At 39.9% G+C, this 17,323-nt stretch overlaps 1 protein-coding gene across 2 annotated transcripts in view; it reads left to right on the forward strand.

The window, feature by feature from the left end:
- Positions 1–17,323, forward strand: part of GOLPH3 (golgi phosphoprotein 3) — a 48,003-nt gene that overhangs the window by 26,899 nt on the left and 3,781 nt on the right. Inside the window, exons 4-6 of one of the 2 annotated variants that reach the window (XR_015714246.1) lie at positions 7,379–7,929; positions 11,476–11,557; positions 12,756–12,831. Coding sequence is in view for 1 of the 2 variants with exons in the window: in XM_087815322.1 (XP_087671448.1) it covers positions 7,379–7,803 (425 nt within the window). In the remaining variant the exon portion in view is untranslated. Of the gene's footprint in view, positions 1–7,378; positions 9,260–11,475; positions 11,558–12,755; positions 12,832–17,323 lie in introns of those variants that run through there. The other variant, XM_087815322.1, reaches the window with a different exon arrangement.

Consider the following 17,323-nt stretch of genomic DNA (forward strand, 5'->3'; position numbering starts at 1 on the left):
GTCATAAACTGCTAATCCCATTTATTTCCTATGGGGGGCAGGATCATTGTATAGGAGCACTAGGGGGATTTTGTTGTTGTTTTGTAGATCTGCAAAGAGAAATTTAACTACGTTTCTTAGAATAATCTTATACCCCCCTTGCCCTCCTGTTGTTTGGGAAAAGATGGCCAAGATATTCTCTGAGGCATAGAATACCTTCCTGTTTGACTAATGAATTGCTAGGGAATAGTACTTCTTTGATAATTGACAAATTATTATAAGCATAGTTAATAATTTATCTTAGAATTGAACTATAGTTTTTTTTATAGGCTTTTACGTAGATTTGGCTATTGAGTAATTTATATTTATTAGTTTAAATTACCAAAAGTTTATTGAGAGTGTTAGAAAACACAACCTAGCCAATTCTAGCCTAATGACTTAGGCTGCGTACCACCTGCCAGTGACATTAGGAAACAGTACAAAACCCAGTCTGCTGTCTGGTGAAAGGTGCTGCATGCAGGTGTTTATTGGGGGGATAGTGGGTTGTTACAGTAATTAAAATTCTACATGTAATCATTGCCTATCCACTTTATTTCTTCTGCTTGGAATTCAGGCTCGTCTTCCTTTCAAAGGATATTGAGTCCTGCTGGATTTCAAGATTTAGCTTCAAAGTTCTTCCTCCTGGAACTTTCCTAGGAATACCCCTTATTGGCAAGCCCAAGTAATTCCTTATTTCTCTGAGCACTTTGTTCATACTATTTTTATGGCCCTATTTATATCTTATTCTAGCCAGTATAGTTAATCATATTATGAATATTTTTCCTTTATTTGATTTTAAATTTCTACAATTAGAAGTATGCCTTACTTAAGTTTGTATTTTCAGTACCTAACATGATTTTTTAGACCATTATAAATACAGTAAATTCTTTCTGCCAAAGTGCTGATTCTGTACATGGACAAATAATAATAGCTAGCATTTCTTGAGAGCTGAGCATGTACCAGACTGTTCTAAGAACTTGATATGTCTTAACATTTAATCCTCATAATAACCCTATGTGCCGAATACACTTATCTTTACTTTACAAATGAGCAAATAGGAATAGCGAGGCTAAGGAACCCTGTCCAAAATCTCATAACTAGGAGATGACCATGTTGAAATCATATCAACTAGTCTGGCTCCAGAGCTTGCTGTTATAACCTATTAGGCTATAATGCTTCATCAAGTAACTTAACATTAAGTGTAGGTGTGAGCTTGTTTTAACACCAGGAATTGAAATGTTAGAATCTCATTTATTATTGAAGTATGTTTTTCTTTTATACAGTTAGGTTTTAAAGTCTAATAGGGCCCCAAAATATATTTTAGCTCTTCTCTTTTTTGAAGTTACCAAGGAAATTGAATGTGGTGATTGTCTTATGTGGAAGCTAATTTGCTAGGGTTTTTTTTTTGGTGTTTTTTTAAGCCCTCTTCAGCTTACAACTTTCTGGTAATTTTTCTTTGCCTATCCTTGTGGAGTTTCTTACCTTATGCTTGGCTTTGTTTTCAGCCACATGCAAGGGAACACCTTATTCTAGAGCTCTTATTCTACATAGTTCTCTCTTCTCCAGTACTCTGCCTTGAATGTTCCAGTTGCTTTAGCCTCTGACCTCTACTTTCTTAACCCAGTGTGACTCCTGTGCTCTGCTTTGGGTCATCTGTCGTCCTCTGTTTCCTGGAATGTGCCTTTAGGTAGTAAAGTCAGGGAATAGTAGAGCTCATTTAGGTTTCTCTCAAGGATCACAGCTCTGGGCTGCCTTTTGACTAGCAGCTGAAAACAGTTGTTTCATATATTTTACCCAGATTTCTAATTGTTTAAGGTCAGAAGGCAAGTCCAGGACTGATTATCATAGACCTATATTCTTTGGTGTCAACTCATGTGGTAAAATAATCTTGTCTATGGCCATCTGAATAGTAATAGATTTTAAGATAGCACTGTGCACCAGAATTTTCTGTGACAGTGGAAGTGTTCTGTTTCTGTGATGTCCAATCAGTAGCCCTAGCCACACATGGCTATTGAGCCCGTGAAATGTGGCTAGTGTAACTGAGGAACAGATTTTTTTATTAATTTAAATGTAATTGCCCCATGTGGTTAATGGCTCCTGTAGTAGACAGTACAATTTAAGGTTTTCTCTTAATATTATAAAATTTCAACCTTATAGCTTTTGCATACTATAAAAGTACCTGTGGTTGATCTTTAAGATGCCCCAATTTAGAAAAATTACTGTGGTGTTTTTTTCAAATAATAAAAATCGTTACATGTTCATTGGAGATCATTTGGGAAACACAGAACATACAATAAAGAAAGTTGTCACATAATTCTCAAATATAAACAAGATTAGTATTTGACATAGTTCCTTCTACTGTAGAGAAAAAGATTTTAGTGAAAAATCACTTGGTTTTATTTAAAATATTTGTTTCAAAAAAAATGGTGAAAATGTTTTCTCCTCCTAGAATTAGCTTTATATTACTTGTCATCAAAGAATAGCATTGCCTGCCCTGCCGGGCGTGGCTCAACGGTTAAGCGTCGACCTGGGATCCAGGCGATCGGGGTTCGATTCCCGGTCACGGCACATGCCTGGGTTGTGGGCTTGATCAATGACTCTTTCATCATTGATGTTTCTCTCTCTCTCTCTCCCTCTCCTTTCCTCTCTCTGAAATCAATAAAGATATATTTAAAAAAAAAGAAAAAAAGAATAGCATTGCTTGAATAGGCTTTCCTAGCTTTATAGACTGGGAGTTTCAGGAATAACATACTAATCAGAAAACTTCCTTTTTCTTTTGTCTATTTGTTAAAAAATGGTGTTTAACGGAAAGAAAGAAAAAAAGTCTTATTTTGCTGTTGGCTGCTTTTTGACAACAGCCAGAGAGATGCCAAACATAATTTAATGTTAGCGTAACTGATTTGAACACTGCTTTCAGTTCCGTCTTTTGAATAACTACTGCGCCTGAAAATGTTCCAGGTGCTTAGAATCCAAAGGCCTGGCCCTCAAGGGGTTTATGAGTTAGTTGACAAGAAAACGTATTTTTCTTCTATTTATTTGGAGGGGAAAAAAATTAAAATTTACTGTTTATTTTAATGGTACACAATTTTATAAAATTAGCAGGTAATACCTATCATTTTTTGAAAAAATTAAAATTTCAGCCCGGCCGGGCGTGGCTCAGCGTTTGAGCGTTGACCTGGGATCCAGGCAATCAGGGTTTGATTCCCAGTCAGGGCACATGCCCAGTTGTGGGTTTGATCAGTGACTCTCTCATCATTGATGTTTCTGTCTCTCTCTCTCCCTCTCCTTTCCTCTCTCTGAAATCAATAAGGATATATTAAAAAAATAATAAAAATTAAAATTTCAACTACTGTTGACATACAACATTATATTAGTTTCAGGTGTGTGGTATAGTGATTAGACATTTATATACCTTGCGATCATCTCAATAAGCCTAGCACCCGTTTGACACCATGCACAGTTATTACAATATTATTGACCCTGCTCCCTACGCTGTACTTTACTGACTGGCAGTTTGTACATCTTAATCCCTTTATCCTTTTCACCCAGCACCCCAGGGCCTCCTACCATCTGCCAGCCATCAATTGGTTTTCTGTATCTATGAGTTTCTTTCTGTTCTGTTTGTGTGTTTATTTTTTAGATTTCACTTAGTGTAATATGTGGTAGGTCCATCCGTATTGTTGCAAATGGCAAGATTTCATTCTTTTTTCTGGCTGAGTAATATTCTGTTGTATGTGTGTACCACATCTTTATCCATTCATCTGTTGATGGACACTTAGGTTCCTTCCATATCTTGGCTGTTGTAAAAAATGCTGCAGTGAACACAAAGGTGCCTATATCCTTTTGAATTAGTGTTCTGTATTTCTTTGGATACATACCCGGAAGAGGGATTGCTGGGTCATATGGTAGTTCTAGTTTTAATTTCTTGAGGAACCTCCATACTGTTTTCCATAGTGGCTGCACCAATTTACAATCCCACCAACAGTGCACAGTGTTCCCTTATCCCCATATCCCCACCAACACTTGTTTGTTGATTTATTGGTGAAAACCATACTCGCAGGTGTGCAGTGATATCTCATTGTGGTTTTGATTTGCATTTCTCTGATTAGTGATGTGGAGCATCTTATTAATATGTCTACTGGCCATTTTTTTTTTTTTTTAAATCTTTACTGTTGAGAGTATTACAGGTATCTCATTCCCACCCCCCTCCCCCCATTGACCCTCTCCACTTCGCTCCCACCTCCTCCCCAGGCCTTCACCCTGTTATTTACTGTGCCCATGGGTTATGCATATAACTTCTTTGGTTAATCTCTTCCCACCCTCCACCCCTCTTCCCCCTTTCCTCTGAAATATGATCGTCTGTTGCATGCGTCAATGTCTCTGGATCTATTTAGTTCGCCAGATTCTTTTGTTCATTAGCTTCTTAAAGAAGACCCTTCAACTTTTCCTGTAGTGCTGGTCTGGTGGTGATGAACTCCTTTAGCTTTTTCTTACCTGTGAAGCTCTTTATCTGACCTATTCTAAATGATAGCTTTGCTGGGTAGAGCAATCTTGGTTGTAGTTCCATGTTTTTCATCACTTTGAATATTTCTTGCCACTCTCTTCTGGCCAGCAAGGTTTCTGTTGAGGAATCAGCTGACAGTCGTATGGGTGCTCCCTTGTAGGTAACTAACGGCTTTTCTCTTGGTGCTTTTAAGATTCTCTCTTTGTCTTTAACCTTTGGCATTTTAATGATGATGTGTCTTGGTGTGAGCCTCTTTGGGTTCCTCTTGTTTGGGACTCTCTGTGCTTCCTGGACTTGTAAGTGTTTCTTTCCCCAGGTAGGGGAAGTTTTCTGTCATTTTTTCAAATAGGTTTTCAATTTCTTGGTCTCTTTCTTCCCCTTCTGGCACCCCAGTAATACGAATGTTGGGCCGCTTGAAGTTGTCCCAGAGGCTCCTTGTTTTATCTTCATATTTCTGGATTCTTTTTTGTTTTTGCTCTTCTGGTTGGGTGGTTTTTGTTTCCTCATGTTCCAAATTGCTGATTTGATTCTCAGTGTCCTCTACTCTGCTGTTGATTCTCTGCAAATTATTCATTTCAGTTCGTGTAGCCTTCATTTCAAATTGGTACTTTATTATGTCATCGATTTTCTGTTATTTCCCTAATAGTATGCTTAAACATCTATTAGTTTGCTTGGATCTATTTCATTTAGTTCCTCTTCTAGAGATTTCTTCTGTTCTTTCCTTTGTGACATGTTTCTTTGCCTCCACATTTTGGCTGCTCCCAGGTGTTTGTTTCTATGTATTAGGTAGAGCTGCTATGTCTCTTGGAATTTGTAGAGTGGCTTTGTGTAGTAGGTGTCCTGTAGGGTCCAGTGGCTCAGCCTCCCTAGTCGCCTGAGCTGGGCCTTCTAGGTGCTCCCCTGTGTGGGCTGTGTGCACTGTCCTGTTGTAGTTGATCCTTGGTTGCTGTTGGTGTCACTGGGAGGAATTGACCCCCAGGCCAATCGGCTGTGAAGACCAGCTGCAACTACAGCCAAAGAGCTGCTGTGCTGGAGACACCCCTATGGATCAGGATTTACTTCAGTGGGGCTTTGGTGTTTACCAAGTGCGCCCCTTGAGTGTGTCACTCGTGGATGTGGTAGGGCTGTAATCCAGCGTGGTCGAGTGTGACCACCAGTTGCACTGTCTCTGGGGCCTCCCGGGAGGTGCAAAGTCAGCCTGTGCCAGTGCCTTGCCCAGGGCCACCCAGCATGGGCTACACAGCAAACCGTAGTTGGCTGCTACTTGTGCTGGGCTTGGAGGTGCCCAGGAGAGACCAAGTTATGAGCCAATGCAGGCTGCCACTAGTGCCAGTATGGGGCACGCTGCCAGCTTGTTTCTCCCTTTACTGGCCATTCTTTGGAGAAATGTTTATTCAGGTCCTCTGCCCATTTTTTAATTGGATTTTTTTTGGGGGGGGGTGTTAAGTTCCTTACATATTTTGGGTGTTAACCCTTATCAAATGTATCATTGGCAAATATCTTCTTCCATTCGGTAGGTTGTCTTTTAGTTTTGTTAACAATTTCCTTTGCTGTGCCAAAACTGTTTAGTTTGATTAGTCCCTTTATTTTTTGTTTTGTTTCCCTTGCCTGGGGAGACATATCCAAAAAAGTGTTACCGAGAGCGATGTCAGAGTTTACTGCCTATATTTTCTTCTATGAGTTTTATTGTTTCAGGTCTTCCATTTAAGCCTTTCATCCACTTTGAGTTTATTTTTGTATATGGTGTAAGAAAGTGGTCTGTTTTTACCGCTTGTGCCCAGCTTGGGGCTGTCTGGGAGGGGCTACAGTGTTATCTGCCGTTCGTTGCTGCTTGTGCTGGGCTTAGAGCTGCTAGGGATTGGCCATTCTGCAAACTGGTGGGCTTGGGACCCTTTGGTGGGCACCATGATTTGAGTGATGCCAAGCTGCCACTTGTGTGGGGTTTGTGGCTGCTTAATTGAGCCTGTGTTCCAAGCCAAGACTGGCTGCTGTGTATGCCAGGCCTGCGGCTACTTGATGATAGTTACAGTGCAAGTTCAAACCTATTGCCACTTGTGTCAGACTTGGGGTAGCTTAGCTAGAGGTACAGGGCACACCGAGGACAGCCACTGTTTGGAGTTTGTGGACCTGCATGCTTGTTGGATTGGGTGGGGGCTTAGGGAATCACCAGGACAGGACAATGGTCTTAGCCAGGTTAATGGAGAGCTCTCATTTGGCACCTGCTGGGTGGGGGGAGGGCTCAACAAAGGAACAGTGGCATCTGACAGTTTGTGCCCGCAGCCCCACCCCTTGCTGCTCTGGTGCTTTCCCTGAAACTAGTCAATTTAGCTTCTCTCTGTATGTCCCTGGTGCTTTTTGAGCTGCTGCTCCTGCACTGGAGCCCAGGCGAGTGAGTTTGTGAGCTAGTGAGTTTGTGAGCTAGTGAGTCTGTGTGCCGGCCTCTCGGAATGCTGGGACTCCAGCAGCCCGTGTGCTCACTTGGATGCAGTCCCTGTTGGTTTTCACAGCCAGATATTAGGGGGACTCCTCTTGTGGGGCTGGGACCCCTTGCTCCTTGAGGGGACCTCCACAGCAGCTGAGGTATCCCTTTAACTCTTAATCGCCATGTCATGGGTGTGGGACCAGTTTGTTTCATGTCTCTGCCTCTCCTACCCGTCCTGTTGTGGCATCTCTGTTACCTAGTTATTGTATTTATGTTCAGCTAGTCTTCAGGTGGTTCTCAATGATGGTTTTGTAATTTAGTTGTAATTTTGATGTAGTCAGCGGAGGAGGTGAGCACAGTTCTGAAACCCACTCTGCTATCTTAACTGGAATTCAATATCATATCATTTCTAACTTCTGAAATTTTTTGTTTAGGTGAAACATGGAATCCATTAAAACTGCATTATCAGTTAAGAAATGTGCGGGAACGATTAGCTAAAAACCTGGTAGAAAAGGGCGTATTGACAACGGAGAAACAGAACTTCCTACTTTTTGACATGACCACACACCCCCTCACCAACAACAACATTAAGCAGCGCCTCATCAAGAAGGTCCAGGAAGCTGTTCTTGACAGGTGGGTGAATGACCCTCATCGCATGGACAAGCGCTTGCTGGCCCTCATTTACCTCGCCCACGCCTCGGATGTTCTGGAGAACGCTTTCGCTCCCCTCCTGGATGAGCAGTATGATTTAGCCACCAAGAGAGTGCGGCAGCTCCTCGACTTGGATCCTGAAGTGGAGTGCGTGAAGGCCACCACCAACGAGGTTCTGTGGGCCGTGGTGGCCGCGTTCACCAAGTGACTGCTGCGAGGAGGCGTTCTCCTGGCTCTCACGCAAACCAGTAGTTTTCCTTCTGCTGACTCCTGGTTTTCTGCAGTTTGTACTTTCCCATACTATAATTGGCTTTTTTTTTTTTTTTTTGAAATGGTAGGTGGCTTTTTTTTTTTTTTTTTAAATATGTATGCAGGATTCTGCTGGTACGAGAGGCCTTCCTCTTTCTGTTTTTAAAGAAGTTTTACTGCCATGTTGGCATTCCATTCCTTGTTGCTATCCTGTCACCTATTTGGGGTTTTGGGTATGCTTTGACTTTCAAAGTAGCCTCCCGTCTCCTCACATGCACACCTTTGGATTACCTCAGGTTGAGTTTTCCCCCCGTGTGCATCTTCATCTCCCCTTCTGCCTACAATTCAGACAGAAATCACAAAAAGGCCTTTAATTCACCAAAGGTAAATATCTGTATCTATTAGGACATTTTATACATAGACCTCAGTTGAAATGTATACTTAGCAAATTATTTTTAAATTGAAACAGTACAGTAAATAATATAAAATGCCCCTTGCATTTTGCTTTCCATGTAAATCTGTGATACCACTTGTTATAATTTTAACTATTAAATCGTAACGGTCCAACTGTTTCATAAAGCCAGTTTGGGATGGGTTGCATTCCAGTTATTCTGTGTATAGTTTGAATTATATATAAATTGCCCTTTCTTCTGGCGACACCTGCCTCCATCTTAGTATTTTGCAAGACTTAATTAGTTGTACATCTGGTGCCCTCACTTACTTCAGTTATTATTTGATGGCAAAATAGACCATCATTGAAGGAGAGAGAAAAAAATGTGTGTCTGACCCCAAGGTTTTTTGAGCTGTGCCATTCATGGCACTCTGTCTGTGCAACTCCTTTTTGCAATTTTTTGGTCTTACTGTTTTTATCATTTCTATATGGAAGAGGTTTGTGACCAGTACTAATCTTGAGTACAGTTTTTTGGTTTTTTGACCGCAAGTAAATTAATGTCTGCTCTTAAATGTCATTTACCTACTCAAAATTTCTTGGGTAAAAAAAAAAAAATCAAATGTCATTTATAGCAGATGTTGCATGTAAATTGTTAGCAAGTAATGACCACAGTTCAGATGATTAAGAATTTTATAACAGAAAGCTCTGCTATGTTTTAATTTTTATATATAATTATGACAATTAGCACATTGTAAAAATATAAACTTTTGCTTTTTACTATTTCTTTATCACTGTTTATCAGTAATATCACCTTTGATTTCATAATGTAAATACTATATATTGAACAAATTAAATGTCAAATTTTTTATTACCATAGTTCATGTTAATAGTGGGGCTTTCAGGTGTCTAGAGGTTTTTTTGGTTAACATTCAATGCAGAAGTACTAGATGGATTCTCTAATATGTACAACATCTTTTTATCTGAGTAATAAATAAACTATCATATTGAAAGTGCCTGAATCAGAGCAAGCATGTCATTTGTACTTTTGTATTCTACCTTTTCTTTCTTCCTTTTTTTTTTTAAAAAAAAAAAAATTTATTTTATTGATTTTTTTCAGAGAGAGGAAGGGAGAGGGATAGATAAAAACATCAATGATGAGAGTCATTGATTGGCTGCCTGCAACCCAGGCATGTGCCCTAACCAGAAATTGAACCGTGATCTCCTGGATCATAGGTCGGTGCTCAACCGCTGAGCCAAGCTGGCCAGGCTTAGTTTTCTTTCTAATGAAGTTTTACTTAGCCTTAGCATAGCATGGTAATATTTTAATGCAGCGGTTGGCAAGCTTTTTTCTTTCTTTTTCTTTTTTTAAAATTCTCACCCAAGGACATGTTTTTACTGATTTTAGAGAGGGTGGAGAGAGAGAGAAAGAAAGAAAGAAACATCAATTTGTTGCCTCCTGTATGCTCCTCAACTGGGGATTTAACCCACAACCTAAATATGTGCCCTGGCCAGGAGTCGAACCTGCCGTCTTTTTGGTGTACAGAATGACACTCCAACCAACTGATCCACCCTGGTCAGGGTGGTAAGCTTTTTCTCTAGGCCAGATAGTAAATATTTTTGACTTTAGGCCACATGTTATGTCTGTTGCAACTACTCAACTCTGCTGAATGAAAGTTGACGTAGACAATGAAATTAAGTGGGCGGGGCTGTGTTCTAATAAAACCTTAGTTATAGAAACAGGCAGCTGGCCATGGGCAGTAGTTTTCCAGTCCCTGTTTTAAGGTGTAGAAAAAGACAGATTTTCCGTCCATTAAAATAACCTCCTTTACTTCCCAAAATGACACTATTGGTGGCATTTAAGTATAGAAACTTATCAGTTTATAGTTTCTTCCCATAAAATGGATACTGGAAACTGGTATCAGTATCTTGGAATTTCTTTTCAGGCAAAGATGTATTGTTTTTTTTCCTTGAAAATATTTTAGAAGTAATGGATATTCTTCATTTCAGCAGCATCTATATTCTCAGGCGAGCGGAAAGGCTGCCAGAACTTCTGTCGGTGTTTGTTCTGGAGCAGAGTACACACCAGCTCTACCTGTGCATGGCCCCAACTTCAGGACCTGTTTTGTATTCAGAGAGGAAATGTAGTACAATCTGGAGGAGAAGCTGTTGTCTAGAACTCTTCTGTAAAATGCTGCTGCTTGCAAGTCCTCTCTGTAGCACGAATGGATGGCTCCATGGAAATAATTACTCTGTGTGTAGAAGCAGTGTTTCCACAGGTTTATGCCACTTTGGTTAAAAGCCTTCAAATCCAAGAATCAGGCAGTGAATTTTAATATCAAACGTACAGAAAGATCTATTGTTCAAATAATTAGTTGACTTCTTATGTTTAATTGAGGTGTGTTCCTTAAGATAACCTGATCTGGAACAATGCTCTCACAGAAGGGAGGAAGGAAACTTACTGAATGCACGTTCTGGGCCTGGCTAGGTATTTTATACCTCGTTTTCACCTCCCCAAACCCCAGTAACTTTCTTCATTTAGTGAACAGGCCCGGAGAGGATGATTTGCCCAATCTTACATGATCTGGTAAGTGAGCTTTAAATCCTGAAGTGATTGAATAACAGTAATAGCATTCAACTATAATTTATCCTTTCTTACTTGGGCACTAGGAGGGGCTGCTTTTCTCTAACAGACAAATACAATAGGCATGCAAAAATTTTCCATGCTTTTGCAAAATACAATGATAAAAGGACATCCCTGCTTTATTATAATATATAGGTATAACTCACATACATTCTTTTTCAGGGATGAAAACGACCAATTCTGTTATTCTCTGAAAAAAAAAACAGCATTGCCAGGTTTCAAATGGCCAAGAAAGCCCCTGGCCTGGTTGCTGAAGTGGGATTGCCCAGTGGTCTCTTAACACGTTCTATCACTCAGTTGTTGCCATTATTTGTGAACAGATGGGTACAATACTATTTCCCAGTATAACAAACCTTTGAATTTGGTCACCACCCAAAGGAAAGTAAGAGAGGCTGGTTTTTGATGGTTCAGCGGCAACATTGGACCAATAAGTAATGACATCCAGGCATGGTTACTTTTGCCCCAGGAGCATGGAAACCACCAGTCACAAGCCTGTGAGGTATTTATTTCATGAAGTTCAGTTTCAGCTTTACGGCCTCTCCACCTTGTATTCACTCGCATATTGTCAGCTAATATTGCTCCATTTCACTTTCATTTAGATCAAGATGACCGGCGGACAGCCTGAGGTAATTTCAAATTAATCGCAGCCCATCAGGTCCCAGAATGATATACTTGGCTCTTGTAAGTTCTGCACAAATGTAATAAATTCTTTACTAGTACCAGTAAGGTAGTATTAACACTCATAACCTTGCAGGCTGTCCTTCAAAGGGGTATGGATGGTAACATGGTTAAATGTTTTTTTTTAAAAAATTTATCTTTGCCCGGCCGGGCGTGGCTCAGCGCTTGAGCGTCAACCTAGGATCCAGGCAGTCGGGGTTCGATTCCCGGTCAGGGCACATGCCCGGGGCGATCCCCAGTTGGGGGCCTGCAGGAGGCAGCCGATCAATGACTCATCATTGATGTTTCTGTCTCTCTCTCTCCCTCTCCTTTCCTCTCTCTGAAATCAATAAAGATATATTTAAAAAAAATAAAAAATTATCTTTATTGATTTCAGAGAAAGGAAGGAGGAGAGAGAGAGGAAGAGAGAGAGAGAGAGAAACATCAATGATGAGAGAGTTATCATTGATCTGCTGCCTCCTGCATGCCCCTGACTGAGGATCGGGCCCGCAACCTGGGCATGTGCCCTGACCGGGAATCGAACCGTGATCTCCTGGATCCTAGGTCGATGCTCAACTGCTGAGCCACACCTGGCCGGGCAACATGATTAAATGTTGATATGTACACTTTCTCAGTAAACATGGGTGTTTACTTCTGATAGACCAGCGGTGCACAGTGTTTCCCACTAGCATCATATACTGGTGTACAGTTTACTTTTTGTACTTAATCATATTGTGGAGAGCTTTCAGAGTAAGCATACACCATTCTTTTTAATCATTTTTGGCTTCATTGTTATAACTTTGTTAAATCTCCCATTAATGGACATTTGGATTAGTCTCATGTTTTTCTTTATTGCAAACAGTATTTTAATGTACATATGTCTTTATATTTGTCTGACTTCTGTAGGAGGAATTAATAGAAATGAATTTACTTAAACGATGTGTCCTGAAAATGTAAAAGGCCAAATTGACTTGTAAGACATCCACTAGTGATGTGAATGCTGGTTTCCCTACACCCTAGCCAGTTCTTGGAGGGTCTCATCAATTCTGGTCTTTGCTAAGCTAATAGGAGAGAATTATTAAATTGTTTTAATTATTGGGGGGTTGGTTATCATTTACTGTCTTGGTAATTTGTATTTTTTCCCCTGGATTACCTATTTGTGTTCTTATTACCTATTTATCCATTGTTCTAATGGGCATCTTTTTATGTATTTATTCATCAGGACTTTTCATATATTATGGATATTAACCCTGTGTCTATAATGCAGTTGGTTTCCCAGCCTTTGGAGTTGGTATATGGTAAGTTTTATTTTTAATATCCCGTAAAGTGCTAAGGTGCAGTGTTGAGCATGGAGTCTGTGGAGACCTTAATTGTCCTGCTAAAGACATCTGCCTGGCATTTGGGTTTGGGATATGTATATATATAGTCTATAAAATTTTTTGGTATGACTAAATAGAACAAGTATAAAAATCTTACATAAACATATGTATAACTCATGAATACATAGGTATATAAGCATTTCATGTAATTTTTATGATTAAGATGCAAATAGAAGATTTCATAAACAAATTCATAGGTTAATGAATTATTTTAAGGCAGATATGTTTGCAGCCTTCACCCAGGTCAGGAGCTAGAACTTGTCAGCCATCCAGAAGCTGCTCAAGGCTTCCTTACAATTACAATTATAATCTGGTCCCAGCCTAGTGTGCATCTCTAGTAATTTTGTTCTGTTTTGTTTCATTTTTCACTTGATATGTGATTTTAAGTTTCTCTTAATTTATAGGTTTTCCCCCTAGCCCCTCTCTCTTTTTTTCTGTTGCAAAATATTTGTCAATGAAATTGGATCACCTGTCCTGAGAGTTTCCCAAAGTTTGGATTTGCTGATTGCATCTACATGTAGTTTAATGTATCTTTCTGACTTCTCTACCTCCCAAGATTTGGTAGTCGGATCTGGAGGCTTGGTCAGATTCAGGTTTGCTTATATAGGCAACACTATTTCATAGGTGGTGTGTGTTCTTCCATCGGGAAGTATATCATCTTTCTCCTTTTGTGATGTTAGTAGCCTTGCTGTTCAGTTTGTAGATCCTGTGATTTATTGAGGCTCCAGAGTGGTGATGTTTTAATTCTTGTCATTTCTTTTTGAGCTTGAATTTTTCTATAAAGAGAAACTTCACCTTTTATTACCTTTTAGTACAGTCTGTAGAGGAAAGGTAGGGTATATTCTACATTTTATTTGCCAATTTTCAAAATAGAGTTGGTTCCCTAGCATTCTCCAAGGTGACTGATTCATTTTCTGTTTTTTTTAAGTATTACGAATTTATAGAAATAAACATTGTTTTTTATCATCAGTTTTTTTCATGAGAACCAGGATTCTCTATATGGAAAAGTGAAGATGCAGCTTTAAGATAGAAGATGGAAAAAACTTGTAGTTCTAAATTTGAACATGAAATATCAGTGTAAACTTATGAGGTACTTTTTCCCCTTCTTTATTGTAGTACAATATATGTTACATAAAACATCATTTTAACCTTTTTTTTAGTGTACGGTTCAGTGCTGCCCCTTTTTGTGGTTGTGCTGCATCTGCATTGTGAGAACACTCATTATACACTGTCGTCTCTCCCTTTTTACTTACCTGAGTCTTAACTCTTGAGACACACACATACTCAGTGCTCGCCACCATTCCTTATGTTTATTGTCCAGTCATTTTGGTGGTTTTGCTCATTTGTTAGCTTTGTCAGAAAGGGCTGTGAGCACAACACTCCTGTGTTTCGGATGCTGACCGCAGTGCGTCTGCAGCCTTTTATTTGAAAGTCAGGTTGTCTGGATAAAGTTCTTGGGTTACAGTCTTTTTCTTAAAGTATCTTATATTCTTTTTGGCATAAAGCATTACTGTCCAAGTTGGATTATTTTCTTTCCCTCATGAGTCCCTTATCTTTTTGCTTGAAGCCCATGGAATCCCCCCCCGATTTTCCCCAGTGTTAGTACAGTGCGCTTGGTTTTGGTGGTTCTGGAATAGAACGTGGTGTGCTCTTGCCATATGTTGTGTCAGGTCTTTTTTTATTCTCAATTTCAGGAAAACTAAAGTTTTAGTGTTTGTTTTCTTGCCTTGTTTAGGTTTTCTTCGTTGGGGACTGCTATTATATATCTTCTGTATGTGTCAGTTTTGCTTGGGCTCCTTTCTCTTTATTACTGATCTTTAAACATTTCACCTTTTATCTTAGGACAGTACTGTGTTTATTTGCTGTGAATGATCTTTTTAGTTTAGTCTTTTCCGAAGTTAAGTTTTTCACTGAGTTTTAATGCCCAATTTAAAAAATTTTTCTAATTTCAGTTTATATTACTCACTTTTTCTGTCATTTTCTTGATGTATTTTAATTCATTTTGAGGTATTACAGTTTTCATCGGCTTCCGGGGCACATCTTCCTGGTGCGCTTTTGTTGTCTGTAGGGAGTGTGTTGGCTCCTTACCATCTTTTTTCGTTGTGTGGGGTTTGACCTAGCTTTTCTTCCGTTGCCTGTTTTTACATGAAATGACCTTTCCTGTTCTATTCGGAGGGGCAGGTGGGTCAGGGCAGCTTTCCTAAGCATTTGGTCTTGGACCTCCCTCCTCTGCTTTGGCCGAGTGGCGAGAATGCTGCAGCTCCCTCTCAGGTCTGGTTCTGCTCCCCTTGAGCTGCGCCGCCTCCTTGGCCTACAGTTGTCCTGCTCGGTTTGGAGTCTGTTCTTGTCTCTCCTGTGTGAAAGGTGCGCCACCTGCCCTTTCTGCCTGTATCAGGGACCCCACATCCTTGCGCACTGGGAGAGGGTGAAAAACGGTTCCAGTTCCAGCTGCTGACCCAGTCGCTCCTCCAGACTCCTGTTGAGCGTGGGGCGGGGAGTGGCGGTGGTCTCAGGGCTGTGAGATGCCAGGCCGCTTCCTTCCACTTGACCTTGCACAGACCCTGATGCCAAATTCGTCTTTTTGGTAGTTTGTCCTCAGCCCTTGTATGTTTGGGGGTCTTGGGGGTGGGTAGATGTTTGCCAGGGTTTTCCTATATTAGTTGCTCTCCGTGTCTGTGTGTGGGGGCAGCGGTAGGGAGTGGGGAATGGGCGGGGTATGAGACTAAAAACCTGCGTCACTGTTCTGCCATCTCGCCCGTATCCGCCGGTGCAGGACAGCGCCCGGTGGTGTGTGGAGTCGGGTCCAGTTACGAGTCTGTGGCTTTATAGCTTCTGAACTGACCATCATATTCACTTTATGATTAAAGCAACATATTTGGCTTTTTAGAGGGTTTTTGTTTTCCTTTCTTGCTTTTATATCTGTGACCACAATTTTTCTAAAACCAGTTATTGAATAATCTTATATTTTCTGCCACAGATTTAGAATGTTCCCTTTGAATTTTCTTTCAACTCAGAAATACTACATATACATACATTTAGCTTTTTCCAGGGGTTTGCTTACCCACTTCTATGGAAGAGGAGCCACTATTTTAATTGTAGTAGTTTCTGATAATGTTTTATAATAGGGCTAGTCCCCCTTTCACTGTGCTTTTTCAAAATTCTCCTGGCCTTCTTTACACATTTATCTTACTATATGGACTTTAGAATAATTTTGTCAGGTTAAAAATTCTTTTGAGATTATGGTTGGTCTTTCGTTATATTTATAAGTTAGTCTAGGGAGAATTGGAATCTTTATAGTATCGAGTTTACTATTTACAAATAAGCAGTATCTCCCCATTTGTTCAAGTTACCTTTTTTATGTCTTTTAATATGGCTTTTTTTTTTGGTTTGCCAGTCCTTGCTAAGGTTAGATGTATTTTTCCATTGCTGATGTGATTAGGTGTTTTTTCCCATATGTTCTGTTGGTTATTGTTTAGGAAAGCTCTTGTTTTGGTGAGTAATTTTTGATAGCCACCTTACTGAATTCTAGTATTTTAAGTTTTTAAATTGACATGCTTGTGGTTACATGTGCCTCATTATACCATGTGTACATTATACCTTTGTTTCCACTATATATACCTCTTTTTAAAAATGTCTAATTGTATTGGCTTGTACCTCCATTTATTCAACAGTGACAACAGTGAACATCTTTTCTGCATGTATTCCTGACTAGTAAGAATGATTTGGGAGCTTTTCCATTAGAGTGTGAGGCAGGCTTTGAAAAAGGGTCTGTTGGCATCTTTCTTTTCTGTCCTATGAATATAATGAACTACATTTATAAATTTCTTAATTTCAAGCCATTTCATACATTCCTTGAATTAATATCCACTGAGACTTGGTATTTTCTTTAATGTCCTACTGGCTTGTATTGGCTAACAATCAGAATTTTATTTTATTCATAAATATGCTTTGTCCATTTTCATTATATTCTGAGCATTTTCAAGTTCATCTTCAATTACTGACTTGGATTTCTGCAGTTTGGTTGACTTGATGCTTCCTATGTGGCTTTGGTTTGGTAAGGTGGTCTCCAGTTTCTGTGCTTAGTTCTACTACGTTCATGCTAATCTCATTTGATTTTATGTCTTTCAACTGTGCTTCTTAGAAGCCACATTCTCTTGACATACATTGAGAATTACAAAACAGTTTATAATTTTGATTTCCAAGGTAGTCTTCCAGATTGCGTTTTTATCTGCTTTTTGCATGTTCCAACACTCTCCCCCCACCTTTCCCAGTTCTGTATCCATGAAAGGACCCTAGCTGAACCTCGTGGTTTGGTGAGGGAGATGGGGTTTCTATCGAGCCTGCCCTTTGCCCAGTATTGGTCAGTAGTGGATCTTCTAGAGCTCTGTGAGCACTGTTCAGGTCCTCCCTG

This window comes from Miniopterus natalensis, chromosome 3, assembly GCF_054644295.1.
Source record: "Miniopterus natalensis isolate mMinNat1 chromosome 3, mMinNat1.hap1, whole genome shotgun sequence".
NCBI classification, from domain to species: domain Eukaryota; kingdom Metazoa; phylum Chordata; class Mammalia; order Chiroptera; family Miniopteridae; genus Miniopterus; species Miniopterus natalensis.